This window comes from Papilio machaon, chromosome 5 (genome assembly GCF_912999745.1).
Source record: "Papilio machaon chromosome 5, ilPapMach1.1, whole genome shotgun sequence".
Classification (NCBI taxonomy): Eukaryota; Metazoa; Arthropoda; class Insecta; order Lepidoptera; family Papilionidae; genus Papilio; species Papilio machaon.
Genome location: NC_059990.1, coordinates 3,454,508 through 3,481,509, shown reverse-complemented (window position 1 = coordinate 3,481,509; position 27,002 = coordinate 3,454,508). Strand labels below are relative to the sequence as shown.

General features: G+C 40.4%; 2 protein-coding genes across 2 annotated transcripts in view; both read right to left on the bottom strand.

Annotated features, from left to right (window-relative positions):
• Window positions 1-387: 387 nt before the first annotated feature.
• The window catches only part of LOC106708579 (cytoplasmic dynein 2 heavy chain 1), a 39,426-nt gene continuing 12,811 nt past the window's right edge, over window positions 388-27,002 (bottom strand). Inside the window, exons 26-77 of the mRNA XM_045678015.1 lie at window positions 17,168-17,381; window positions 16,467-16,712; window positions 15,797-16,167; window positions 15,366-15,507; window positions 15,110-15,229; window positions 14,851-15,036; window positions 14,362-14,585; window positions 13,964-14,146; window positions 13,758-13,881; window positions 13,519-13,626; window positions 13,277-13,433; window positions 12,988-13,195; window positions 12,443-12,617; window positions 12,067-12,219; window positions 11,605-11,771; window positions 11,385-11,487; window positions 11,161-11,307; window positions 10,884-11,035; window positions 10,679-10,802; window positions 10,486-10,599; window positions 10,062-10,275; window positions 9,884-9,972; window positions 9,566-9,703; window positions 9,042-9,219; window positions 8,729-8,894; window positions 8,242-8,440; window positions 7,844-8,058; window positions 7,644-7,740; window positions 7,385-7,521; window positions 7,039-7,248; window positions 6,484-6,697; window positions 6,304-6,404; window positions 6,027-6,183; window positions 5,708-5,862; window positions 5,319-5,482; window positions 5,126-5,235; window positions 4,683-4,973; window positions 4,322-4,471; window positions 4,120-4,239; window positions 3,850-4,042; window positions 3,493-3,620; window positions 3,265-3,405; window positions 3,045-3,143; window positions 2,758-2,902; window positions 2,339-2,595; window positions 2,093-2,216; window positions 1,659-1,783; window positions 1,422-1,556; window positions 1,165-1,297; window positions 961-1,083; window positions 737-879; window positions 388-619 (exon numbers count right to left, since the gene is read on the bottom strand). Of these exons, the coding sequence (XP_045533971.1) occupies window positions 440-619; window positions 737-879; window positions 961-1,083; window positions 1,165-1,297; window positions 1,422-1,556; window positions 1,659-1,783; window positions 2,093-2,216; window positions 2,339-2,595; window positions 2,758-2,902; window positions 3,045-3,143; window positions 3,265-3,405; window positions 3,493-3,620; window positions 3,850-4,042; window positions 4,120-4,239; window positions 4,322-4,471; window positions 4,683-4,973; window positions 5,126-5,235; window positions 5,319-5,482; window positions 5,708-5,862; window positions 6,027-6,183; window positions 6,304-6,404; window positions 6,484-6,697; window positions 7,039-7,248; window positions 7,385-7,521; window positions 7,644-7,740; window positions 7,844-8,058; window positions 8,242-8,440; window positions 8,729-8,894; window positions 9,042-9,219; window positions 9,566-9,703; window positions 9,884-9,972; window positions 10,062-10,275; window positions 10,486-10,599; window positions 10,679-10,802; window positions 10,884-11,035; window positions 11,161-11,307; window positions 11,385-11,487; window positions 11,605-11,771; window positions 12,067-12,219; window positions 12,443-12,617; window positions 12,988-13,195; window positions 13,277-13,433; window positions 13,519-13,626; window positions 13,758-13,881; window positions 13,964-14,146; window positions 14,362-14,585; window positions 14,851-15,036; window positions 15,110-15,229; window positions 15,366-15,507; window positions 15,797-16,167; window positions 16,467-16,712; window positions 17,168-17,381 (8,449 nt within the window). The 3' untranslated portion in view covers window positions 388-439. The remainder of the gene's footprint in view (window positions 620-736; window positions 880-960; window positions 1,084-1,164; window positions 1,298-1,421; window positions 1,557-1,658; window positions 1,784-2,092; window positions 2,217-2,338; window positions 2,596-2,757; window positions 2,903-3,044; window positions 3,144-3,264; window positions 3,406-3,492; window positions 3,621-3,849; window positions 4,043-4,119; window positions 4,240-4,321; window positions 4,472-4,682; window positions 4,974-5,125; window positions 5,236-5,318; window positions 5,483-5,707; window positions 5,863-6,026; window positions 6,184-6,303; window positions 6,405-6,483; window positions 6,698-7,038; window positions 7,249-7,384; window positions 7,522-7,643; window positions 7,741-7,843; window positions 8,059-8,241; window positions 8,441-8,728; window positions 8,895-9,041; window positions 9,220-9,565; window positions 9,704-9,883; window positions 9,973-10,061; window positions 10,276-10,485; window positions 10,600-10,678; window positions 10,803-10,883; window positions 11,036-11,160; window positions 11,308-11,384; window positions 11,488-11,604; window positions 11,772-12,066; window positions 12,220-12,442; window positions 12,618-12,987; window positions 13,196-13,276; window positions 13,434-13,518; window positions 13,627-13,757; window positions 13,882-13,963; window positions 14,147-14,361; window positions 14,586-14,850; window positions 15,037-15,109; window positions 15,230-15,365; window positions 15,508-15,796; window positions 16,168-16,466; window positions 16,713-17,167; window positions 17,382-27,002) is intronic.
• LOC106708834 (laminin subunit beta-1) lies at window positions 18,860-24,331 on the bottom strand. Its single transcript, XM_014500399.2, has one exon. It carries the CDS (start codon window positions 24,275-24,277, stop codon window positions 18,917-18,919), a length of 5,361 nt encoding a protein of 1,786 aa, XP_014355885.1. The 5' UTR covers window positions 24,278-24,331; the 3' UTR covers window positions 18,860-18,916.

Genomic DNA, 27,002 nt, shown 5'->3' with positions numbered 1-27,002 from the left:
GTATTTGGGATGATAAACAACGATGTTGTATTAGCTAAGTGTTAGTGCAAATGAAGTGCCTTATTGCAGCTGTTCTGTGATAGTGCCTTAGGAATATTTAATTGTAAAATTGTTTGACTCTAATGCAACAAATATGGAAGATAACTTCCCGATTCATATCTCAAATGTATATCTCAAAGATTTTTTTATGAGCATTAAATAATTGTTGGAAATTACAGAGTTTTTTATTGTTTCCTGATCTTTTATGATGGATATTATAGAAATCTTTTAAAACAACATACAAAATTTTTAGGAAGATGCACATTTGTAGAAGTTTATTTTTGTAAGGAAAAAAGCCCAAGACAATATAAAGAGAAAACATTTATTAGTGCTAATATGATCAATACAACCAATATTTGCAAACGAACAAAATGTAACATTTAAAAGCGTGTGAATAAATCTAATCGAGGGGTGCGATGAACAGTGCGACGGCATTGAGTACAGCGGCGTCGCCGTCGTAGTCTGCGGCGAGCGGCGCGCGCACTTCCCACAGCAACGACTCGCGCGCCGCGCTACTGTACACCGGCACCTCCACACTGCGCCCCACACCCACACCCACACCCACACCCGCCTCAGAGCTCTGCAACAACATTGTACTATTAACCTTTATTAGAGTATTTTACAATACAACATTTAGAGGAAATGAATCCTATTTTAAATTGTTAGTTGTCTTTATATGCTAATGCTATAATCGTACGGGCACATAGCGCAGCAGCAGTGTCGGTGCGGGGCAGTGTGCGGGCGCGCGCGCACTCGCCGCACACAGCGCCCCGCGCCACTCGCATCCGCTCAGACGCAACCCCTTTACAACAAGATACGGAATCTCGTCGTTTTCACCCTCTGTGAGACAGATAACATCGGGGTACATTAATTTAATCAATATAAATTTTGGTATTATACAAAATGATAAAAAATACTTACTGGTGCATTCCCAGTGCGAGGTGAGTATCAATTGGTGCAGCGGGCGCTTAAGACGAGCCGCCGTATGCGCTCGCAGAGCACACAGTAAGCGCTCAGGACGCATCAACGTGCGTAGGTCTATCTCTGTAACCAGTGTACAACAATTATAATTTTAATAACACTAATAAATTACATTAATTAACGTCTTCTATTATATCAGCAAACCTGTCGGCAAATAATCAGAATCAAATTGCTCTTGTATGCGTTGATGTGAGGCGCGCGCGCGCACGCTCAGCTCACGCAGATAGGCGGCGGGCTCGGTCGGCCCCGCCCACTGCAGCTGCCACTCCTCCGGCACCTTACATGTTATGCAACGATACATTTTTGTTTAAAAGAATGTCCTCCTAGTCCTTTTCTTTTAGTGGCGAGCAAAAAAGTAGGTTTATGTAGAACCGTGTATGTGATTATTAAACGTGTGTTACCGTAAGCAGGGCGTGCGTTTGCTCATGTGTTGGCGAGCGCGCGTGTGCAGCGAGGGCCACGTGCACGCGGCGCACGGCGGCCGCGGCTTCACGCACCTCTCCGCCGCACACGCAGCCCCACCACCCTGACCCCTCCTGTAACAGTTGCATAATTAATCTTTATTCAACATCTTTTCATCTTTAATTTCACAATGTTGTCAGTATTGTTGTAGATTTTAATGTGAAACGTTTGAGTACCTTGTCGGGCTGGTAGTCGGGCTTTAAGAGCGGGCAGCCCGACATCAGCTTCTTCCACAGCGCCAGCAGGGACTTGAGCGGTGTGACGCTGTTATCGGTTTTCACGTTCACTGTATTCGTGAATTCTAACGAATACAATAAGACAAATTAGATCTTTAGTAAATCAATTTGAATAGACATCGCTGTGGATAAAACTTTTTTGGTTAGAATAATATAAAATGAGATGATACCTATCACTGTTATTTCTTATCACTGTTCGTGTGCAGCCTACCGATTTGGTTTACTTAGCTTAATTTCTCCCCAAAGGTTGTCTGGCAGAGATCGCTGCTTAGCGATAAGACCGCCTTTTGTGAAAATCCTGTTGTACTTTCTTTTTTTTTTTGTAACTCCATGATAGTGCACAATAAAGTATATTTGTATTTGTTTTTGTATACCTTTGAGTCCATTAATTATATTGTTAGCGGCGCTATTCTCCCAGGCGAGGCGACAGTTGGCCGGCAAGCCCAGCAGCTGCGGCGGGTCGAGGCTCGGCCACGCCTCCAGTGCAGGGACATACGCCTGGTGACATTTGATCATATAACTAATAGGACTTTAACTGAAACAGGATACTCTTTGGAAAACTACAGGAAACTCTTTGTCGAAAGCTAGTAATGGTGATGCAATACAGCAAGTATTCGTACTTGTAGTTGGTTGATGTATGGCAGCGGGTGGTGAACTCCGGGCGGCGACCAGTGCTGTGCCAGCGCGCGCTCAGCCAGACAGACGCGCAGCAGCGCCGCCAGCACGCGCAAGTCCGCCGGCTGCGCGACGCGCGCGCCGTACAGCGCCCCGCACAGCGCGCCCACCACCTGCAGCGCAACTCTCTCCTGCACCGCACGCGCCCCCCACGCGCACGCCTGCACCTCGCCCCACTCCCACGCGTACCACTCACTCCATCCTGCACATTTATCATAACTAAATACGGAAAATCTGTATGTACACTATAACCGGAATATTTTATAAAACTTCACAAGACAACAATGTTTAATTTGTAGTATTTTAACTAAATGGAGTGTAACAAATAAAGCGAATGAGAAACAGTAAAGAATGTATTGTGGACCGTGCGGTATGTACGCGCGTCGTTCCTGCGCCAGCGCGTGCAGCAGCGCGAGGCAGACGTGCAGACGCACGAGCGCGCCCGAGGCAGAGTACGCGCCCCACGCGCTCAGCGTGCCCAACATGTTCTGCTTCACGCCCTCCGGCGGCTGGATGACAACATTATTACAACATCTTACATAAACTAGGTTCTTAAAAATTATACACTTAAATATTTCCATTATTATTGTTTAAAAAAATATAGTTATTAATACTGGCCAATGACTCGCCAAAACAAAGTCGTATTTTTACCTCTAGAATAACAGTAACGCAAAGGGAGGATATGTACGATGGTATATCACGGTCTTCAGCTACCACCCAAAGGCGAAAATCGCTGTTGAAATTTTCAATCTGTTGACAAAGATATAAAGAACTGGTAAATGTAACTGTTACTAATTATAACTAATGCTCTTTAAATCAATTATTGGATTCGAAAGATATTTGAAAAATGCTTAGTAATTTGTTATATTACCGGGCGTTGAGTGTACTCGATCAAGAAATGGTGCAATTCCCGTGAGAAGGGCGAAGCACCGACAATGATCGCCAGCCAGCCACCTGTCGCACACGCCGCCAGTGCGCCGCGCCACGCCTCCGGACCCTCCGCCACGCCCACCTACACATGTTCAAATCGAGTTTTTTTTTATTAAATAGCACAATAAAATTAATTTCAAACATCCCAACTAAAATAGCGTTTTATAACCTGTACGAGTTTGTTTGCGTGTGCGGCGAGCACGTCAGCGGCATGCGCTGCCAGCAGCAGGGCGGGGCGAGTGCGCGTCCAGCTCACAGCCACACCCACCACATCGCCGCGACTCATCACACCCCCACCTAAGGTACATCCCTTATTAATTCATGTTTTTAATAATTGCAATACTTGTCTAAATTTTTAATATGCTACTCACTCATTGTTAACTGCTTGAGTGACTTAAAAATCGAAAAAAAAAATGTTTATCCAATTCAGTTCAATGTTTTACTCCAATACAAATTTAGAGACCGAAACGCATAAAAATAATTACACTAATATATAACAGAGGAGGATCATGTTACTTTATACTACCTAAGATGTCATCGACAACTGCAACAATAGCCCTGTAGAGAGCGTCAGGGCGCAGCACGCTGACTGCGGCGGCAAGCTCCAGCCCGCTCAGCTGCAGCCGCTGCAGGGCGCTCAGCTCGCCCGACCGCAGAAACTCCGCCCACACACTCTCATTGTCTAGACACATCTTACTGAACAGATCTTCGTTGTTTACCTGAAACAGTTTATATGAAACACCATTAGAATAGTTGAAATTGAATACAGTATTTATGTGTCTTATTGAAAAATTACCTTCAATTGAGCTAACTTCTTAACACATTCTTCTGGTACCCAGAGATATTTGTTTTTAATCTCTTTAACAATGTTCTGATCTTCCAATGTATTGAAATTTCCAATAAACACATTCCACAACTGAAACATTTTAGTTTGTTTTTTCACACTTAAAAATGCATTTCAACATTTTATCAAAATAATGCTATTGTCTAAAACTTACATTATCCGGCATCAGATCTTCATATACTTGTTTCAATATATGTAGAACTACTATATACTTGTCTCTTTTGTGCAAACTCAACAACACTCTTTCCACAATACGTCGAGTCAAATATTTCATAAACTGGTCGATTTTAATATTGTTCTCGTTCTAGAAAAAAAAAAAACCTTTTAATTTTTCACATACACAAGAGATCCTTCAGTCTGTCTGTCAATTTTGTCTGTACTGTGACGGCTAAATTTAGGCAAATTTTACTACATCTTAGCACTTTTATAAATTAAATTCTATTATCCCACTCAACAACAAAAGATCAGTAGTGGTTAAACTATTACATTATTAAATTAAATTAATATATACTAACTGCAGTTTTGTGTAGTGCATCAACAAACACCTCTTGTATAGTATGAAGGGTGAGTGCCAGCAGAGGTCGCTGTGTGGCGAGGTCCTTGAGGGCGAGTGCGAGGCGAGCTGCGCGCGCGGCGGCGGGCTCGTACGTGGTGCGTGCGGCGCGAGACTCCGCCTCCAGCGCACGCGCCGCCTCCAGCGACTCGCTGATGGTCGCCGCTGTTGTGCGCGTCTTGTTCAGTGACGCGAGGAGATTGGCGTCGTGAAGGATGTCGCTGTTCTTTGATAGCTCTTTTAGTAGGTTTTCCTTAAAAAAAAAAAAACAAATAGGTCTTCCCTGAATTTAAAAGTACACACTAAAAGTTGGTTGTTGTTGTTGTTCTCACTTCTCTCAGTTCTCACTTCACTAATGGTAAAATACATATTAGCAAGTGAATGAAGTATACAAATAATATTTACTTGTAATTCATACTGTTGCTTTTGTAAGGCGGCTTTCTTGACTCTGATCTCTTTAGTTTTTTCATTAACTTCGGGGTTTCTTTGTTGTAGCGCATAATGGACGAGTTGATCTGAAAAATGAAATGCAGAAACATTTACTTGTTTACTGTTTTACTTCACCGACGAGTAAATACTAGAATGAAAATAAATCTACCTGTGAGTGCGTGTAGAGTGGCGGCACAGCGCAGCGGGGAGAGGGTGGCGGACAGGGTGGGGGGCGGGAGGTGGGCGGGACTGAGCAGCAGCCAGGGGCGGCGCGCGGGCACTCGGGGCGTCCGCCACACCTCCACTTCTGTTATCACTAGGATACGGTTCAAACTGCAACAACAAATATTTATATCATGAGTACATATGCTTAGGGGATTTTCAATAGTAAGGAACAAAAAGATAGTGATTAAACAACTAAGCTGTTGCGAGTCAAATAGTTTGTATTTAAGTCAGATATAAGTTTAATTAAGTTATTGGCCTGTTTTAGGACCTAGTATGAACTTAAGAGGGAATGTATAAATGTGGTAAGAGAATTCTATATTGCAGTGTACTGACCGATTGGCGTATTGCATTGCGGTGGGCAACTTGTCGCTGTGGTGGGGGACGAACTCGCAGGGTGTGTCTGCGAGGGTGCGCCGTAGCCACACCTCCATATCGCCCTCGGGGTCCAACACCAGAGGCGTTAACCCACATTTGTTGGCCTCCAAAGCCTGCGAGGAAAATATTTTCTACTTGTAAATTCTTTGGATTTTCTTTCCGTTTCCATGAAAAGTATTGTCGTATTTAAATATCCCTTGGAACCTTGGATTTTGGAAAGGAAAGTCCAAGGCGGACCATCATAGGTGGCAGGACCATCTATAAATTGTTAATTTACCTGGTCTATAACAACAGCATTTTTCAAAGCAGTCTGATCAATCGGCAGTCCCTCTGCCTCCCATCGTAGCTGCTTCTCCGCCGACGCCAGGAAGTTGATCACAGAGAACGATTCGTCTTCGAACCCAACCAATTTACTCCATTTTCTTATATAATCTCTGAAAAATTAACAAGCAAAAAAGCTTAGCAAATTAAATATCTTACAATACTGTGCTAAAGTTCAATAAAAAGGTTGATTAGTTAACATGTGTGCAAATCATTGGATATTATCTCCTAACCTGGCTTGCGGCTCCGTCAAGTCCGGCAGATAGACCACATAAGCGGCGGCCAGCAGCGAGCGCACGCTCACGTCCACTGTCTCTTTTGATATGTGTTGAAGCTGAGGAAAACATAAAACGAGATTAATAAAAATAATAAAAACACGACACAGGTAGAAACAGGGAGGACACATTGCTCACATCGAGTTCCCAGGCGTCGTACTCATTGGCCAACTGATCCAGTAGATTGTGCGCGTCGTGCAGAGTCTTCTTGGCCTCGCTGAGCTTGAGTTCGAGTGCGGCGGCGTCGCGGCTGTGCAGTCCGAGCTGCGCCTTGAGCGCCGCCACGCGCTCCTCCACCGTGCTCAGCCCGCTCGACAGCGCCGATAGCTCCGCCTCCGCCTCCTGTAGATTTCTGCAACACACATTTGCATGCAATTGAATAAATACATGAAAACAATTTAGTGTAAAATTTATAACAACCATCGAGATGTACCACGTAGTTCTATTACAACTAGTACCTTGTACTGTCTTGTATCTTACTAATGTCATAAATGCGAATGTTTAGATGGATGGATGTTTGTTTAAAGGTATCCCCGGAACGGCTAAACGGATCTTGATGAAATTTGGCACATATGTAGAACATAGTTTCGAAGGCTACATACTACGTTTTATTAATTCTTAATTCAATAAATTTAAAGTGTCGAATTTAAAAATGTCCTATGTATTCAGATAGGTTCAGAATGTGACGTGTACTTGTGCAGCTGCGCCTGCTGCAGCTGGAGAGGGGTGACGCGAGCCAGTGCCTCAGCATAGTCGAGGTTGGCGCGCACCCAGGCGGCGAGCGGGGCGCAGGCCGCGCTGGCTCGCCGCGCCGCCGCCGGCTCGAAGGAGGCGCCGCGCCGCGACACCAGCTGCCGCACTGACTGCACCGCCTCCCAGCTCACCTGACTCGCGTCCAGGCATCTGAACAGACACGTTCTCATACTCTGTTATATTACAATCTTTGTTTATTTATATTTTATTTACCCTATTAACAGACGAGCAGAATGGTTACTTAAACTTTTTATTTTTTCTTAAGTTATTATAAAACATTAACCACCTTATATCCTCCTTGACGCCCCGCTTGGAGAGGAATGTCTTCATGGAGTGCCAGGAGGTGTCTGCGATGCCCATGAGCCGCAGCACGCCCTCCAGCACATCGCGCACTACCTCTGGCGGCGCGCGCAGTGACCGCACCTACATGTGCAGATTAGTCGCTCTTAATTACCGCTCCGTCTGCGCCTACCAGCTCTGTTATTGACTTTACCAAGGTAAGCAAGGTCTCTGGTGAGTTGAAACCTTATGGTTTTCACAATCACCTCGCTGAGCGACTCCGGCCGTATATCCCCGACGGCAGCTCTCGCCGCCTTGATCACCGGTTCTACCGATGCTAACTCTGCTTCAATTTCCTTCTTCCTATAAGTCATAGAATATTATTGCAATTTAAATAAAAAATATGAATCTTTCCTCTATTACTAGTGTTGATTATAAAAAATTATATAAAGATTTAAAATATCACCTTATCTGCAGCTTTTCATTCTCAATCTCTATGTTCTTCTTGAGAGCGTGCATCTCCTCCTTCTTGTCTGTGGTGGCGCGCACTGTGGCGCCGATCTGGTCCAGGGCGTGGTTGGCGGCCGCCTGCTTCTCCGACAGCTCCACCTCCTGCTGGCCCGCCTGCTGCTGCAGCGTCGCCACCTCGCCCCGGGCACGTTGTAGTGCCTCTACACCGCACTATAAACATAGTAAAAAACGTCTACTTGAAGTGCTTTGAAGGGCCTTTTGCTTTGATTTACATAACAATATGTTTAGGCAGTAAAAAGTGAAAGTCAGGATGCACGCAATGCAAAAGTATGGAGAATGAGTCAAAAATAAGGAGCATGTTTCTAAAGCTATATAAATATGTATTCCACTGACCGTTAGCATGGTTTTCCTCTGTATGAGTTCGGTCTTCTTCTTACTGAGTATAAAGTAGTACGATTTGACAAAGTTGACGTATCTCGAGGGCGTTCGCAGCCACCCCGCTTCAACATTGTTGTAGATACTGAGGAAGCCGTCTATAGGAATACTGTCTACATCTTCTTTTGTAACTTCCGATACATTTTCTTTCAATAACCTGCAATTATCAATAACTTTTTATCATGTAACAGTGTTCATGACTCCGTATTTCAAAGGGATCCTCAATGGATCAATCTGAAGGGAAAATGAAGGGTACCTAAATTTAGTGCAACAAATACTAAATAAATAATTATACTTTACAAATCATTTTATAACAATATATAAGTGCATGATAATACATTTTAAATAGATATTGTGACCGTATACGTGCGTTTTGTAAAATGGCGTAATAACGTACTGTGCTCTGTGGTACCACACAAATGTGCCTCTAAATTTAATTCGATACCTCTGTATTATCAAGACGGGCATTTGCCGCAATGTTTCTTCCGACCAACGTTCCAGCCACACAATATAACTGTCGTTGCGGAGGAACGGATAGTTCTCAAACAAATCTGGTAAGTTCTCTTGGTCTTTATTTAGCAAAATGACAATAGCTAAATGTTGCTTTATATCTGAAATTATGTATTAAATATCAAGTTTCGCCATAGCTTGTTCTGTATAAGTTTCATATCTATGCGATTAAATACAATAAAATACATCGAAGTTCGACTTAAATCTTAAAAAGTGAGTATAGAATGAGTTCAATGTAAAGTTCTTACTGTGGAGTAGATGTTGAGTGTGTTGCGAGTGCGCGAGTGCCGGCATGATGTCGGCGGGCACGGCGTGCAGCGAGCTCGCACTCCGCAGCGCCTCAAGGTACGCCAGCGTGTCGTCGCACACCGCACGCTCCTCCACCACAACTATAGTACGCGTGCACTCACCAGCAGAGGATAGAGCCTGTGGAATTTTAGTTATATTATAAATGCTAATGTAAGGATGTATGGATGGATGAATGTTAGAAGGTATCTGCAGAGCGGCACAGCGTATCTCGACGAAATTTGGCACAGATGTAGAACATAGTCTAGAAAAACACATAAACTACTTTTTTTTTTAATATCGCGCGGACAGAGTCTGGGACGACAGTTAGCTCTCCATATTACCATCTCCCTCATTCAGACACAAACAACCAGAGATAAAAAAAACGTGTTCGTGATTTCCCGTTAGATAAGAAAGTATATTAATATTTTTCATTATAAAAGTCGATTCTAGTAGGTGATGAAGGTTTTATATTGAATATACAAACATTTTTAAATGTAGTAGCGAATTGTTTATGTTGATGTATGGTGTAGAGTGCGGCGGAGAGGGCGGCGGCCACGAGCGCGGCGGCCGCGCCCCGCCCACACCCGGCCCCGCCCACACACACCGCCACGCCCCCGTTTGTCTAAACAATACATTATCACATGATTCTTGTACTATATTTCAATGGCTCCTATGAATGAGGCTCTCAAAGTTTCGACCATATATGAAAATAAGCCGGCGTTTTTACTTCAGCAAATATTAAGATTTATATCTGTAAATGTGTATTTTGTTTTATTAACTCAGGTATGAATGTAATACTCACAGCTCTAGCTATAGCGGGGCAGAGGATGGCCAGTTCTACGCAGGCTTCGATTCCAGTTTCAGTAAACACATTGTCGTCACTTTCAGTTACTGGCGTAAACAAAAATTATGTATGATTATCATTCATTTGATTCGATAAAACAAAAAATGATAAAGTGAACGAATGATAAAACACTTACAGCACTGATTTATAAGTTTCTGTGTATCTTGATACCATACTTCATATTCGACCGCTTCGAGGTACACACCGTCACTACGTACTCGCGGTTTGAAGAAAAACCTATCATTGTCACTATGCTTTAGGTATCGTTTTAAAATAACACCATATTCAGCTTTTTCTTCATCAGAGACTAGTCTGTTTTTAAATAACGAGTCCGCTTCCGCTTTTACCGCCTACAAGTAAATTAATAAAAACATTAAAATAATGTTACACGATAACAGAGTATTCAGTATCACAGGAAATCTTACTGAAAAGTGCATTGTCAGTATCAGTAAGTATGTTTTTTTATCTTTGGTACCGTAAGTGGTTAATTTTGTAGAACAAGTCAGAAGTCTTTGAACTAAGTATATACGAGTAAGTATAAAATGTTTGTCAGTACGTACCCAATGTAACTCAGCGGAGGTGGATGTGGTGTACCACCTGACACTTTCACACCATTTTTTCAAGTGTGACGCGTCCCATTTATAATGTGGCCGAACAGTAAACGTTTCAGTTACCTAAGAATTTAACCAAAAATATTTAATCTAAAAAGTGTCAAGTTAAGCAAAAGTGTTAAATTAAAAGAAAAAACATTACCTCCTTAAACATTGCCAACATGTTATCAATCAACTGGGACACTTCTTGTCCCGATATCGCTTTAGGTATATTTTCCAGTATGGTTTTTCTTGCTAATTCGGCAAGTTCTTCTTCGTCTGGTTCACTGTAAAAGATAACAAACAAAAAAACGTTACAAATCTCTTTATAATCTTTTATTAAAATTGCCAATATTATGTTCTCTTACGTGATGACAAGTGTTTGTAGTTGAGCGGCTAGCCGGGGCGAGAGGGAGGCGACAGCGCTGGAGTGGGCCGTGGCCACGAGGTGCGCGTGCGCGGTGCGGCTCCACTGCGCCCCGCCCTCCTCTTGTGACCAGAACCCGCCCTGCTGCACCAACTGTAACGTACAATTGTATTTATTGCAATTGAAAAACCTTCATACTGAATATTCAAAGAACCCATATCTGGTCTAACTGTGTCTAGAAATGTGATAAAGCCTAGCTTAGATAAAGTAGCAGCAACCTGCAGTAGAAATGCATGCAAGGCGCAGGATCCCCAGGCGTCGCGGCGCGCGCGGTGCAGCTCGCGCACCAGCAGCGTCACGCGGCCTTCCTCGCCCCCACCCCCACCCCCACCCCCAACCTGTCCGCCGGACCGCACGGCGTTGCTCTGTAAAACGATACAAATATATTTAATAACAAAAGTAATTGTATGTTGTAAGACGTACTTATTTAAGTTCGACTTACCCTTCTCAATTCTGCAATAACATCAGCCGGCTCCAATATCGGTGTACAATCGATCGTTATGACTGTCGAATTAGATTCCTTCAAAACATATTCGGCCATTATACTGAAAGTAAGATTTAAAAGTGTTATTACAATAATAGCTTCATTAATTCAAGAGTTGCAGGTGACCAATGAAGGCGGTAGATTAGCGAAAGATTTTTTTTTTCATTATTTGACTAACTTCTTAGCGCACGCGTGTGGTCCTATGAGCAGCGCGTGCGCACGCTGGGCGACTGCCGCGCGCAGTACGAGCTCGCAGTGGGCGAGGCGCGGCGACAGGTACAGCGTCTCCGCCCACTCCCCGCCCGGACCACGCCCACCCACTGCCGGGCCCAGGTAGCACGATATCTAGCATATACACATCACCATCAGCATACGTTAACACTGAGGGGCTCGGAACCTACCCAATGTTAGTGGTAACTAATGCCCAGTGCAGGTTGACTTCACACATATCTTTGTATTTCTTCACAGATATGTGCAGGTTGCAACGCGATGTTTTCGTTCGGCGTAAGAACGTCGGATATGCGCAAAAGTGTTTAAATACACGACGGAAACAGTAAATATTTGAGAAACCACAACAACTTATCATAGGTAGCAGAGTTTCCGAAATAATTAAATTAAAAATAATAACAACTTTATCTACCTCTGTATAAAAGCTGTCAAGAGCACTGTCTTTTATAATTCCCAACACGCTCCTCTGTATAGACAAGTAAACTAATTCTTCTGGTGATATACCGACATTGTTGGTTCCGTCGTTGTCCATTGCGTATTCGAATTGAGTTAATATTTGCTTCACCTGGAATAAATCAATATAATTATTAAAATATTGTATGTTTTGATTAAAAATATACAAAATTAACAATCACAGGTAGAAACAATATTAATTTTGTTAACAATCTTTAATATAAAATAATAAGATAGTGATAATAGTTTTTAATGTTTGATTTGAAAACTAAAGCTTCCTTCTGTATATATAAATTCAGTACAAACAAATTACAATTGCATTGGATTCGACATACCATAGTAACGGTGTAGAGCTTCATTGTGACATCGGATTTGTGTTTCTCGAACCAGCCGATTGATTTCTTAATAGCTTGGTGCAGTATGGGTAGAGCTAACTTCCCCAACTCTGATTCCAATTCAGCTTTACGTATCCAATTTTCCAATACTTCCTCTGCGCAGCTGTACTCCTCACTATACATAGTAAAAAAAATAGTCTAATCAAAAAATTGTACTATTCAGTCTATAGTTTGGTAGACACAAAATATATCAACAGCTTTAAACCTAGCCGTCAATTTCTCCATCAAATCCCCAACCCCTTCCCATCCTTTTCTTATAAGAAAAGGTGCGAAGGGAATGAGGACTAAAAAGACCCCTGGCATTACACTCATCAGACGAAATGAGGAATTATTACCACTTGACGCCTGTCTTCTGTGTGGTCGTGGTATTTCACCTCGAGTCAGCCCATTCGTGCAATAGATTTTATTGTTGCTGGCGTCTACTACTGTTAATGAATTTGTAATAAATTAAACACTTTTGTAAAATATATAAAGGAGCGAAGTACCTCAGCAGTATAATACCGAGCCTGGAGACGGTGGCGGGCGAGGCGTGCTCCAGCGTGTGCGTCTCGAAGAGGAAGTGAGCGTTGTGCGGCAGCAGCACCCGCGCGCCCGACGGCAACGTCAGCAGCCGGTTGTCATCCAGCACAGAGTTCAGCGCCTCCACCCACTCCGGCTCCACGTCTCCGTCGCACACCACCCACGATGACACCTCTGAACTCAACAATCTTTCAGTACCACTCAAAATCATTAAGTGGTCTCCCTAAGTGACCACGTTTGCATATGTGTACTGACCGTGCGGTTGTGTGGCGAGCTGCAGGGCGACGGTGGAGATGACGCCGTCTGTCCACTGCCTGGTGTCGGGCTCGATGTGGCCCAGCAGCCAGCGCCGGCTCATCGCCTTCGGGTATATCATGTACTCTGCTATGCTTTGCCCTTGTTGTGACAACGCCTGGGATACATTGCATGTCATCGTAAACTCATAAGTAAACTGTATAAGAATTTTATTGTTATCTGTTTGAATTGTTTAAGCTTACAGCTTTAAGTAATCTTCTAATGGTCGATTTCCCGGAGCCGGGAGGTCCCACTATTGCCACGCCCATACGTTGTTGCAGTTGCTCATACAACTCTATACACTTTTGGATCTGGAAATTAATTAACTCATAGCTTTATAAACTAGCACATTTGTTAGAAAAGTTATGGAAAAAATTGTAAAAACGTTTTTTAAAAATTACTGTGTTTCATATCGACCATAAAGTAATTTATGTTATTTTACCTGATCTTTGTTATGAATTAATCCAAGATCTCGAGCAGCAGAGTTTAATGCGTCAACTATTGGATCAACAGTTGTCTCCTCTTCCGGCACGCCGGCAAATACCATGGACAAAATGCTTTCAAATCTGAAAAAAACAAGCAACAACGTTAGCAATTTTCAAGATAAAATAAACGTATAAACCAGAATAATTTTATTTTTGAGGTAACCTTTGTGCATCGTGGCTGGTGAGTTTGGAGATATTGTTGAGTCTCAGCAGGCGGCGCAGTGCGGCGCGCTGGCGGGGCTCGGGGGCGTGGTGCAGTGGACCCAGCGCAGCGCCGCAGCTGCCCACCGCCGCCTTCAGCGCGCGTAGACCCCAGTCATAGTGACGCTGACCGCTCAACAACATGCTGATGTATAATAATCAGGTATAAATAAATAAACTTAATTTTAGAGCAATATGACACCAGAGTACGCATTGTCAGGTTTTAAAAGGGTAGGAGATGCCGGTTGACACCACTGTCATCGCGTAATTTAAAACAGGCTTTGATTCTTTTCAGAAAAAATCGGCTTTTTTGAAATGTTGTTAATGCTTTATGTAACATGGTTGGCTCTTGATGTATACCTTGCCATAGTGAACACGTCATGTAGGTCCTGTGCGCGTGCGTGCGGGTGTGCGAGGCAGTGTGCGGCGAGCAGGGGCGCGGCGAGGTGGTCCCCGCGCGGCTGCGCCATGCTGACGGGGCGCAGCACGCGACACAGCGCCGCCGGCAGCGCGCGCCGCCCGCCGTAACCACGCCCGCTCGGGTTCATGGTCGCCGCCACGCCGCACCACGACGACACCTTCACCTGATTATTGATCGATCAAAATGCTTACTGTAAAAGTGTATAATTATTGTATATTGTTTAACTCAGGAAGCAAAAATTGTACATAAATCACATTTTATTATTTTTACAACTGCAACTGATCATTGCAACAACTCATACTCCTGCATACAAACACGTCCAGATATTTTATAGTGATATGTGGATGCATGAAAATATTTACAAGTTCCCTAAGTTATCTATGAATTGTCGTCAGCTCGTTAAAGATGTAGTAAATTTGCACACTCACGTATTTTCCATTGAGCAGTGCCTGTGTGTCAGTGTCGCGCTGCATAGCGGCCAGCAGCGAGGTGAGCTGGTGAGACACGGCCGCCAACGTGTCACAAGACAAACGATTGAACTCGTCGAAGCAGCCCCACGCGCCGGACAGGGCTAGACCCGTCAATAGCCTACCCATACACTCCGCATCCATGGCCTTTATTACACTTTTATATTTAATTACGCTTGTTCAAATATAAAAATACATGATTAGGTATATAATTATTTACCTCATCACAATTGAACACAAGCACGAGGCGTCCCACAAGGCCCCCGAGTGCCTTTACGGATTCTGTTTTGCCAGTACCAGCCGGCCCGAATGGGTTACCCATTGATCCCAGGTACGACGCCTTTAATAAATAATTTGAAAAGAATTTAATGTTTTACCACGAAGAATATTTAATACTTCATGTTAAATTACAATTAAAATAACAATTTTGACACATTGTCGTGTAAAAACATCCGAATTGCATTCATCATAAATACCTGAGTTAATATTAAAAAGCACTCGTCAGCAAGTTGAGTGCGCACGAACTGGCCTGTGTTTACGCCGAGATACTCGTACGAGTATGATATTTTAGCTAGACCCATTTCGGCAACTATTTCTTTTGAATCTCGTAAGTAAAATCTAAAAATTTAAACACATCTTTAACGTATGCAAATCTTTAAGAAAGTTTCTTGCTTCTAAGAATTATGTTACAACAGACAGACATAATAAGCGCTATACAATATTGTGTTCATGATAGGTACAGTACTATTACTGGGTAGACATTTATCACAGCCAGATATTATTCTGAACTCTTGTCCAATAAGCAATCTATTTTATTTTATTTCTTGTAGACGGATTTATGGTAGCAGTGTGCACTGAAAAATGAAGCTTAGCTGTTATTTCTTTTTTTTAATAATACTTAAACTACCTGAGTTGCTTCTGCCAGAGCCAATCATTTGTAGAAGTTATATTATTGTCTATGAGAGTCCGCACTACAGACATGTAGTGGGTGCATTGCAGTATCACAGCTTGCCGCTTCTCTTTCTCACTCTCATCTTCAATCTCCGCTGCTGCGTAAGATGCGGTCTCTTTTTCTACGCTAGTCATCAATTTGTGCAGTTCTTTAGTAATGATTGCTTTTTCTGCTTGTTCAGTGAAACGTATGTTTTGCACTAAACAAAGTATCTGCGTCGGTAAAGAGAACGGATCCTGTGCGTGAGTACTTCCAGTCACTAAGCACTTTAGTGTCAGGTTTTGTAGTGACGAACGAATCTCGCTTTCTAGGTTTTTTAACCACACCTGTGAGACATAAATTGTGTGTAGTAGTATTAAATCAATTTTTTGCTATAAAGGTAGAGGAAGACCAAAGAAAGTACGGCTGAATTGTGTGAAAGAGGATATGCGTAAGGCTGTGATTTCAGATATGACGGCTGATAGAGATGTATGGAGGAGTAGTACATACTGTGCCGACCCCGCATAGGAATAAGGGCAGGTTGATGATGAGGATGAGTATTAAATCAATTTGTATACTACTACAATAAGTGAAGTGTTGCAACCTCGTTTCTATCAGGTTTTTGTTTTTTAACAGATACACTTACTTCAACAGGAGAGTCTATATCGACTGGATGATCCAGTTGGAAGGTCTCTCCGTAGTGGCTACATAGTGCAGTGATAGACAATCCTGAAGGTCCGAGTTTGACGCCTGTTATACCGGGGAACAGTTTTTTAAGGTGCGACTGCATGACAGCCTCTCTACCCTCTGCACCTGCTCTAGCCTGCCCCAGCAACTCAAGTAGATCATCGTCGCTTAAAAAATATAGTCTAGGAAAAATTGATCGTTTCACCTGTAAAAGTATAAAAATTGTTGATAAAATATTTATATTATATTCATAGTATTCAACTTGTAAATAAAAAATAAACTATTTTTTGCTACATAAGCATTGTATTATTTTTACTTTTTGCAAGTAGTGTTTGTGCCTTATTGAAAATGTAATCTTTTTTTTATTACCTTTATATTTGAGTCTTATACATTTCATTGTTATCAATAGTACTACCAACAAGATGATTTTTAATGATATATTATTCAAAATCATGAAAAACGATGTCCGAGACATTCTGTCTTCGTTTTCACCCGTTATCCTTATTTTAAGGTAACTAAGAATACATTTATTTTCGAAGGCGGAGAATGTACATAGATAATATTCACTTAACATCAAGAACATACAAGGAAAGGAGCAATAGCTTCACTTTTTCTTTAACAAAAAAATATGTTGATTATCGATTAAATAAGGATGCTCACATCAATGTACTGATTTAAAGCAGACTGACAAGCGTTTAGTTGTTCTGATATCGAGTCTAACGTAGGTTGCAGTCTCGCGGACTGCAGCAAGGCGGATAGCCGCGGGTCGGAGTCAAGGATGCGCGCCACCTGGCGGAAGCCCTGGTCAACCTTTCGGAATCTCGCACCCAACTCGCCATCGTCGTTACTCAGGATTGGTTCTAAGTATAACCATCTGAAATTATACAGATTAAATACCGTCTTGAACGTGGCTTCCTCAGAATGCGAAGAACTTCACATTTCCCGATTCGGTAGATTTTTTTCAAGGAATGTGGATTTGATGAAAGCATAAATTTCAAATGTTGGACAGTTCAACTTCTTTATTTATTATTATTGCTTGGACTGTACAAGTATTGAAATAGAACGCCATTCTATTAAGTTTCCCCTCTTCTTTGTATTGTTTTTGTTCTTTATTCAAAATTCACTCCCCTAGCATTTTAGAGCTAGTCGATTTTATGTGGAGCTATGTGTGTGATTTGAGGCTAATGAAAATTAAAAAAGTCACGACGAATTGAAAAATATTTTTTCGAACTTTGTATTTGCAAGTGTTCAATAAAACATAACATTATATTTTATCCAAGTTACGAGTGAATTTAAGTCGTTATTTTTGTAATTTCATTTTATATTTGATAATTCTGCAAGAACTGAGTATTTTTTGATAGTGTATGTAAGCAAATTCAATTAGGTCATCATTAATTATCATACTTCGCTTTCACACATCCTGTTCTAATTTAATGGAAACGAAAACAAATCAAATTTCAACATTTACTGCTTTTTATTATGATGAAAATTTAGTGTAAAAAATAATGGTTTTGATTAGAGAACAATTTTGAAATATTTATTATAATTTACCTAACTACAACTTATTAAAATAAAAATTAAAAGAACTTTAAGAAAAGAATAAGAAGTTTTGAAACCTTTTTTTTTAATTTCATTACATTTACAATGAAATATTTGATTTAAATAAGGTAAAAGAATTAAATAAAACACAAGTATTAGTTGGAAAACTTTAATAATAAACTTGAATTAAGTATAAATGCCTCGTACGTTACACTGTTACCGCTGACAAAATGTATCAAAAACAAAACATATATGTAACAAATACAAGTAAATGTTAGTAGTTAAACTAGGGCAAGATGATAAATTATTTTTACAAAATGAATACAAAAGGTATAAATGCAAAATACGTCTCATTGCTAACACATAGACTAAAAACTCAGAGTATCTTAAAATATTACGCGACATTATCTATTATCTTAAAACTTAATACAACTCTCTCTACAATAACTACATGTAATTCTTTGGAATAAGTTCGATCGGAAGCAGTCTAACACTTAAAATAGAAAATTATATGAAACATTTCCAGACCATAATGTTCTAGAACTATTTTAGTTGATTTATAAGTTATTTGTTTTACTATTTGAGTTGCGTTTTAAATTAAAATCACAATTATATAGTTAAACTAAGTACATTATCTTCATTCCATAATATAGGAAATTCATATTGTAACCAAAATGAACATAAAAATATATTAAGAGTGTAAACTAGTGGAAATCAACTATAAAATAATTTTAAATCAAAAATGAATATAGTTAAATCTCTTTTTAAATATTATAAATTTTCTAAACATAAAAAGAAAACAAATGTAGTGGGGTCAAAATGACATGGCACACAAAATAAAAAAAAACATTTTTTTTATGTAAACAAACATTATGTTGTGCAAGATCTGTAGTAGTCAGACCGCTTTGTAATTTCTGATAAGTAATAGTTCATTTGAGTATTAAGGTCACCAATTTCTTTCTCTAGTGTATTAAGTTGTTCATTATGATCATTATACAATTCTTCCATATTGGTCAAAAGTTTTAATTGCATTTGAGTGTCGCTGGCCAATTTTGTTGCTCGGTTTAGCAACAGCTGGGCTTGTTCTCGGGAGTTTAATGTTTGGTTCGCACGTTCGGCAAGAGACATATTGGTCTGCTTAAAGTTTTGTCTAAGCTCTCTGGCCTTTTGTTCGGCTCCCTCGGCTCTATTGACTACGTCATTAGCCTCTTCTTTAACTTGTTCTGCATCACTTTCAATTTTTAAATTATTTTTTTGCAAATCTGAAAGTCGCAAACGAAGTTTTTCGACCTCCTCCATAGTTTCCTTCGCTTTTTTTTGAGCTTGTTCGGTTTCCAATGCAATAGGAATCAAATCACTCTTAGCTGCTTCGATATCATTATTTGCTTTGTCGATTGCATTTTCTGCTGCATCTTGCGCGGCTTGAGCCTCATCCAAAGCTTCTAAAACTTTATTGGCCATTCCAAGAGTCAAATTAGCTTCATTACTAACTGCTGTCGCGTTTGTTTTGAGAGCCTTCGCTCTTTCTAAGTCTGGTTTTGTTTCCGTTATGATATTCTCAATGTTTGTAAGCTGTGAAACAGTAGTATTAATTCTTTGCGATAGTTCTGTGATTTCTTTCGGTTCAATTCTAATAGATAAGTTCAAGATATCATTGGCCAAAGTCCTTACATCTGCTGGAGTATTAGAAGTGTTTGATAAAAATTCTTTTAACTCTGTTGTTAATTCCTGGCTTTCATTGGTGATTCTTTCTGCAGATATTTTAAAATCTTTAGCTTCGTCTAGTAAACTTTTTGCTCGGGAACGTACTGCAATTGTATCTTGTTTCGCTTGAGAAATAGATCTAAATAGATCTTCAGCATTAAGTTCGTGATCTTTTATTCTATATTCAGTTTTGTTTGCAAAATCTAGTGCTTGTTCCGCTTTTGTTATAGCACCTTGGTCGCACGATATTCCACCACATTTTCCACAACCTGCCCCACCGCAGATATCACAAGAATCACTTTCTTGCCCACACATTTTTTCATTTATTTTCGGTATCTGCGACTCTAAATTCGACAGTTGTTCTTGCAAATCGTTCAGCTTTTTATCGTTTTCACTTTGTGTATTATTAAAATTCAAATACTGTAGTTCTATCAATCTGTCTGTATTTTTAAGTTGACGATCCGTATCAGCAATAACTGTTTGTACATTTTCAGCTTCATCCGCTGCTTTAGATGCTCTTTGTTTAGCTTCACGAGTTAAATTAAGAGCGCCTTCTAAATTGGCTTCTTGTAATTTGGTCGCGTTGTTACCTAAATCAAGAGTCTTTGTTTTTAACTTTTCAATACTCAATTTTAACCCGTCTAGTGTTACATTACCCAAATTTATTTTGGATGTTATGTCATTAAGATTATCATTACTCTCTTTAACTTTTTTGTCTGCTTGAGCCAATTGATTCTGTAAGCTAGTTATATTTGATAGCAAATCTTTTACCGTACTCTGTCCTTGCTTGGCACTTTGAAGTGTATTTTCTACGTCTGCTAATTTTTTAGTCATTTCTTCAAAGTCTCTTGTATATGCTCCAGTTGCTCCTAAAATTTTTATTTTACTAGCGTTCCCAATAGCATATTCAGTCTGAGTGCGTAAATCTCCGATTATTCGGTCCCAGCTGTCGAAACACTCACCGCAAGCATAACATTGAGGAGCATCACCGAGGTAACCTCTGGCACAAATATCACAATTATAACCACCAATTCCAGGTTTACAAATACATGATCCGTTTTCACGCATACATTGCTGAGTCACTGATCCATATAAATTACATTCGCATTCATGGCATTCTATATTCGGATCACCCCAGTGATTTTCTTGACACTGATCGCATTGCCTACCACCATGTCCTGGTTTACAATCACAATTACCTATGTATGGGTTGCATTGTGGAGAAACTGATCCAATAGGATCACATTCACAAGGGTCACATCCCGTACCAAGAGCTATTCTCCAGTGGTTTTCTGTGCATTGATCGCAGTTTATTCCCATGACATTTTTGAAGCAAGGACATTGTCCACTTATACGATCACAATTTCCTGTTGTAAAGTTGGTGCCCAATTCAGAACAGTTACATTTGTAGCATGATTTCTCTAAAGCATTTCCATAATATCCTTCATCACAGATTTCGCAATGTTCACCGGCTGTGTTGTGTAAGCATTGTAAGCATTTTCCAGTATACGGATCGCAATTTCCAGGTTTTGTGACATCTATATTCTCATTGCATTCACATTTTTCGCATGTGCCTTTTACAGGATCACCGTAATAGTTATCAGCACAGACGTCACACAGAAGCCCAGCATATCCTTCTTTACAATCGCAAACAACATCTTTTGTTTCTGGATCCAACTCACATCGGTCAGCGTGGCTGCTTTTATTGGGATCCCCTTTAATACCTGGGCAAGGACATGGTCGGCAAGGAATATCAACTCCAAGTCTGGGGTCACCATAATATCCATCAACACATCTCTCACAACGATGACCTTCTGTATAATCTCTACATTCTTTGCAAGCGCCAGTCTTGTCATCGCATTCAACCGCATGTCCATTGCAATCACATTGTTGACAATTTGGAAAGTTGAAATAGCCTGGTTGACATAAATCACATGCTCGGCCGTAAGTATTAGCTCTACATTTACATTGTCCGCTCGTAGCATCGCAGAAATTGTCAAGACTTCCAATGCTATTACAATCACAACGCTTACAACCAAACTTACTAAAGCCATACGTACCGGGAGCACACCGATCACACCTAGCACCAACAATATTTTCAACACATTGACAGTATCCAGTGTACGGATCGCATTGGTGACTCTTTGATCCTGTAAGATCACATTGACATGATTCGGAGCCATTCCTTATGTAAAATCCTATACTTGCATGATATTTTTTACAGACATCGGGTATGTTTTCTCTATTAAGATCATAGTAATAAGAATCACCACAGTTGAAACGATCAAATTCATCCCTCATGTAACTTCCGTTCTTCAAGAAAGGTAAATCATCGACAGAAGGCAATAGTGCAATTGAATCAATCAAAATAGAGGCTCTAGTATTAAAGGAATGTCCATCTTGGCGACCTAAATATATTCTTATTTCAGTTTCTTTATCTTTTTCTAAACATATAGACGGTTTGACTAAGACACTACGCTGAGTTGCTGGTAAATAGGTATTAATTGTGTCATCTTCAGGCCGCACATTTGCGCACGGCGAATCAGGATCAATTGGCGTAAGTCTCCTAACATAAATTGTAGCTTCTTCCCAGTTCATAGGAGCCTGCGGCTCATACCGGATTAGTACATTGTAATTCATACTCGTTTTTAAGTTATTTATCTTGAAAACTAGAGTGCTACTTTCCGGTATTTTCATGAATCCCGGACCGGTCCACGTTTCCTTACGGCCATCAGGGAAGTTTTCTCGTATTACAACGTGACATAACTGACTTTGTATTGCATTGTCGTCTATTTGAGAATCGCACTGGCTTGATTCAGCTTCAATAACGATAGAATCGAGAGCCCCTACGAAGAAGTTCTGTATGGGTGTATCACATCGACGGCCCGATACGTTCGGACGGCATTTGCATTGTCCCGTTATAACGTCACAATCTTTATCGATTGATCCACCAACATCACAATCACACGGTAAACACCCATCGTCACTGTCTGAGAGGCCATAGAACTCTGGAAGGCACTGATCGCAATTTCTGCCAGTGACATGACGTTTGCAGAAACAATTACCCGTTGAAGGATCACATCCCCTTTCAATGACTGTGCCTAGATTATTACAGGTACATGATTCACATCCTTCAGGATTAAGTGGATCGAAATTCCAAAAGCCATCCTTACATCTATCGCATCTTGCTCCGTCAATGTTTTTCTTACACATGCAACGACCAGCGGTTTTGTTATTTGCGGGATCTGTCTCATCGTCACACAAAACTTCCCTGTCTGTAGTACCTTCCGGATCGCAATCACACGGTTTACATATGTCTGGATTTTGTATATCCAAACTGGGGTCTTTGTAAAAAGTAGGTCGACAGCGTTCACAATTTACACCCATTGTGTTATGTTGACAATTGTCACATACACCACCGCTTATTTTTCCGGTTTTATTGTAAACTGCTGGATCAAAATGACAAGTGGTAGCATGGTTATTACATGTGCATCTTTTGCAAGCATTAGATGTGCGTCCGACGGCCGGCTGCCATGGCAAATCGTTATAAAAATCTTCACAATATTCACAGTTCAATCCACGAGTGTTATGAGTACATTCGCAGCGGCCGTGTACCATGTTATTTTTTGATTCGACCCCAGGCATAGGTAGACATCTCGAAGCGTGACCATAGCACGAACACGATCCGCGTACTGTCATTTCATATATAGCGTAATAATATTTGAACTTTATTTCGGCTCGATTATCAAGATGGTCATCGCCCAGAGTGTGAAGTTTTGTGAAGTTAATTCTAAGATTTGTCATTCGTAACAAGTTTTGTACTTCTTCCGAATAAGGATTCGTGACATTTATATTTGAAGGTAACACCCTGAATATCACTTCACCCTCGGTAGACGGGGAGACGCCGGAGTAACGGGAATCACACACCACTTCTGTTAAGCTTCGTTGAGAATGTCGCGGTACTAACGGGAAGGATTCAGCACAGTTGTGCGCGAAATAACGATACACACGCCATGTCTTTCCAAAGTCAAAAGATCTCTCAACTAACATTGCAGCTGGACGAAATGTTTTAAATTGTATTATTAAGTGTGTAAGATGGAATTCAGCCTCCATGTCAAGCCGAATGGATACGTTTTCCTTTCCGTTTTCGGACTGCCACCACGATCTGTATCTCGTTCCCGGGTAAAATTTGTAAATAATATTTTGTATTCTATGATTTTCATCAGGTTTGTGTATCGTTTTGTTCGTAGAATCGCACGTAAAGCAGGTTTCCCTTTCTTTTCGAAGTCTATCGTCCAAGTACGAGACGATGCAGTATCGCTCGCGGCGTTGCAGGCCGCACGTCGATGTCGCAGACAGCCGAGATTCGCGGCCGATGAGCAAATTGCCTGTGGCGGGATAGCAAGAGCTGAGCTCACACGCGCGGTCGAGGAGGCGGGGATCGGCGCGTTGTCGGTCGCGCTCGCGGTTGTAGACGGCGCCGCCGCCGGCGAGAAGCGCGGCCACGAATAATGCGCGTAGAGCCATAGCACGTAGTGGCTCCCGCGCGCCGCTCACTGCACTGGCGCGGGGCCGCCGCCGCCGACCGCACTCTCGCGCCGCCGTGCCTCACGCCCCCGCACCCCCGCTTCTCAGCCTCCATTCTATGGAACAGGGCCGCTTTCACGAATAAAAGCTCTGTTTTATTTAAATTCCTACTAGGTACTAACTGCTACTAATTCAAACACTCGCACTTATAAAACTTTAAACGTTTCCTTTTATTTTATTCAATGTTGCCTAATATTAACTAAGTTGTCGATCTAGCTTGTCGGTATTGTTTTTGTTTCGTCCATTTCTCGGTTATAATGATATCGCGTTCGTGTTAAACAGTTTTTTGAATTGGAATAATGCCCTATATCATTTTATCTTTTCGTACCTACCTATTATTCGCTTACAAAGATTGTATGCGAATGCAAGAATAAAACGGAAAAAGAGAAAATTATCATTTTCATATGTTAAATTAATAAATTCTAAAATTAAATATCTATGTTATAACAGATTGAGATATTTTAAAAAATGTTGTAGTTTAAAAAAAAGGATAACATTTATTCTTTAGCACAGAGTACGGACCTGTACAAGGCGACGACCGCTCCCGCCCGCCGCGCTCGTGCTCTCAGGCACTAGGCAACAAAAATAACGACGCTTTCGGGATGCGCTTTTTGTTATGATCATTATGCCATACTAACATGCTTCCTTCTGCTAACAACAATATTATTACTTCGTTTTGTATTACATATAAATTAGGATATGTAAAAATCAGATTTATAATTAAAAAGTGCAAATAAATCATAATTAAATATTAGTCATATAAAAAACAAACATACCGAATTTAACTTTATTTCGATATACTTAATTCTAAAACTATACTCTACTAGCTTTTTCCCGCGACTCCGTCCGCGCAGAATAAAAAAAAGAAAAGAAAACGGGGTAAAAATTATCCTATGTCCTATTCCTGGTTCTAAGCTACCTGCCCACCAATTTTCAGTCAAATCGATTCAGCCGTTCTTGAGTTATAAATAGTGTAACTAACACAACTTTCTTTTATATATAGATTATTAATGTACCTATGATTGCGCTTCGAGTTACTTTTACTAGGTTGCAAAAGAATGTTATTACAAGAGAGATTTCTGACCTTAATTGTGACCTTCGTAGGTAGCAATTAGTAGCCACAACAAGATTATCCTTTTAAAATAATAAATTTTCTTCAATATCTAATCTAACCAAATAAATGGTCAAATAGTTCAAGTACTTGTATGGTTAGTATAAATCGCGGCACAGTCTCTACTTTTACTTATCTACCTATTTTATAGCTACGTTACTTATAAATTTGTGATGCATAAAAAGGGAATACGCACACGTATCTATATACTTAATTTTTTGTGACAATGTTCAATATGTCAGTAGTATGGTCACACGGCGGTAGCAGCGGCGATACCTACTACAGCGGCTGACACTCTTCCGCCAGCGCATCCGTTAATGATAAAACATTCGCGATCCACACTCTTCATACCCTTCACTAAATTTATGAATCGACAACTGTTAATTATTGTCTCCTCTATACAACAAATTGATTTAACGATACAAACATGTGGCAAAATTCTCTTTACCTTTGATTGCTTACGTAATGTACAACTTGTTGAAAAGAGCAGAATAAAAAGCGATTCTGTGAGAGATTTTTTTCAGTATATAAATGTTCCAAGATGTGGTACGAATAAGGTATTCTTAAGAAAATTAAGTTAAAAAATTTGTTTAGTATTCACATTTAAACATTAATTTTTATTTATATGGAGGAAACATAAATGATAGTAAGTAATAACCCATAGTATGATAAAGCAGCTTGAATATTCATAGTTAAATGAACCAAATGTGAGCAATTGCTTATTCCATGGTGCTGAACATCGGAAAGGGCAGCTTTCGGTGCTCTATAAGGTAAATGTTACAACATGACATTTCTGGTAGAATGTTTTTTAATGAATATTTCTGAAATATTAATGTAGTGACATCAAATAAACTTTGGGGACCTAATGTCACAATGTTTTCTACGTATTATTAAAGTTGAAGTTTAGTAAAATAAGAAAATTAACGTAGATCATAAGAAGGGTTTCAGAAATGTTTTATGTCTTAATAATTGTGGACTTTGAAACATTGATAACGTCGTTTTTAGATTTTATGAAAAAAAAATACATAATTAAGTAAATTAAGATTTTTTTTAATGTATTAAAATAGTACTATGTACAAATTACATGTTTCCAAATGAACTAAAAGCGACTTTGAAGGGGTATAATATTTTTTAAATAAGCGGCCACGAAGCAAAATTAGAAACCAAAATCGGCCTCTTTAACAACTAGATAACTTGTTACAATTTCGACAGTTAACCGATAACCCCTCCCTTATCTGTTTCAAACGGAATAGAAACAAAACATCACATAGAATAATACTATAATGTCTTTTATAATGTAAAAACAAACGTTTAAATAAATTCCAAATAGGTATAACAGCTACATATGTTACTTTATTATATTCAACTGAACAATTCACGAAAAAGATAAATGAGCTCAAGAATCATTGGTCCTACGTTTATTGTTCAAAGCTTTTGGCCTCACTTAAAGAGCCTCCAAAACAAAGAATTGCGAACGCGTCGAAGTTTGTCGATAACGGGGATCGCCATTACCTTTTCACTTGATGTTTTAACAATTGCCTACAGGACACCTTG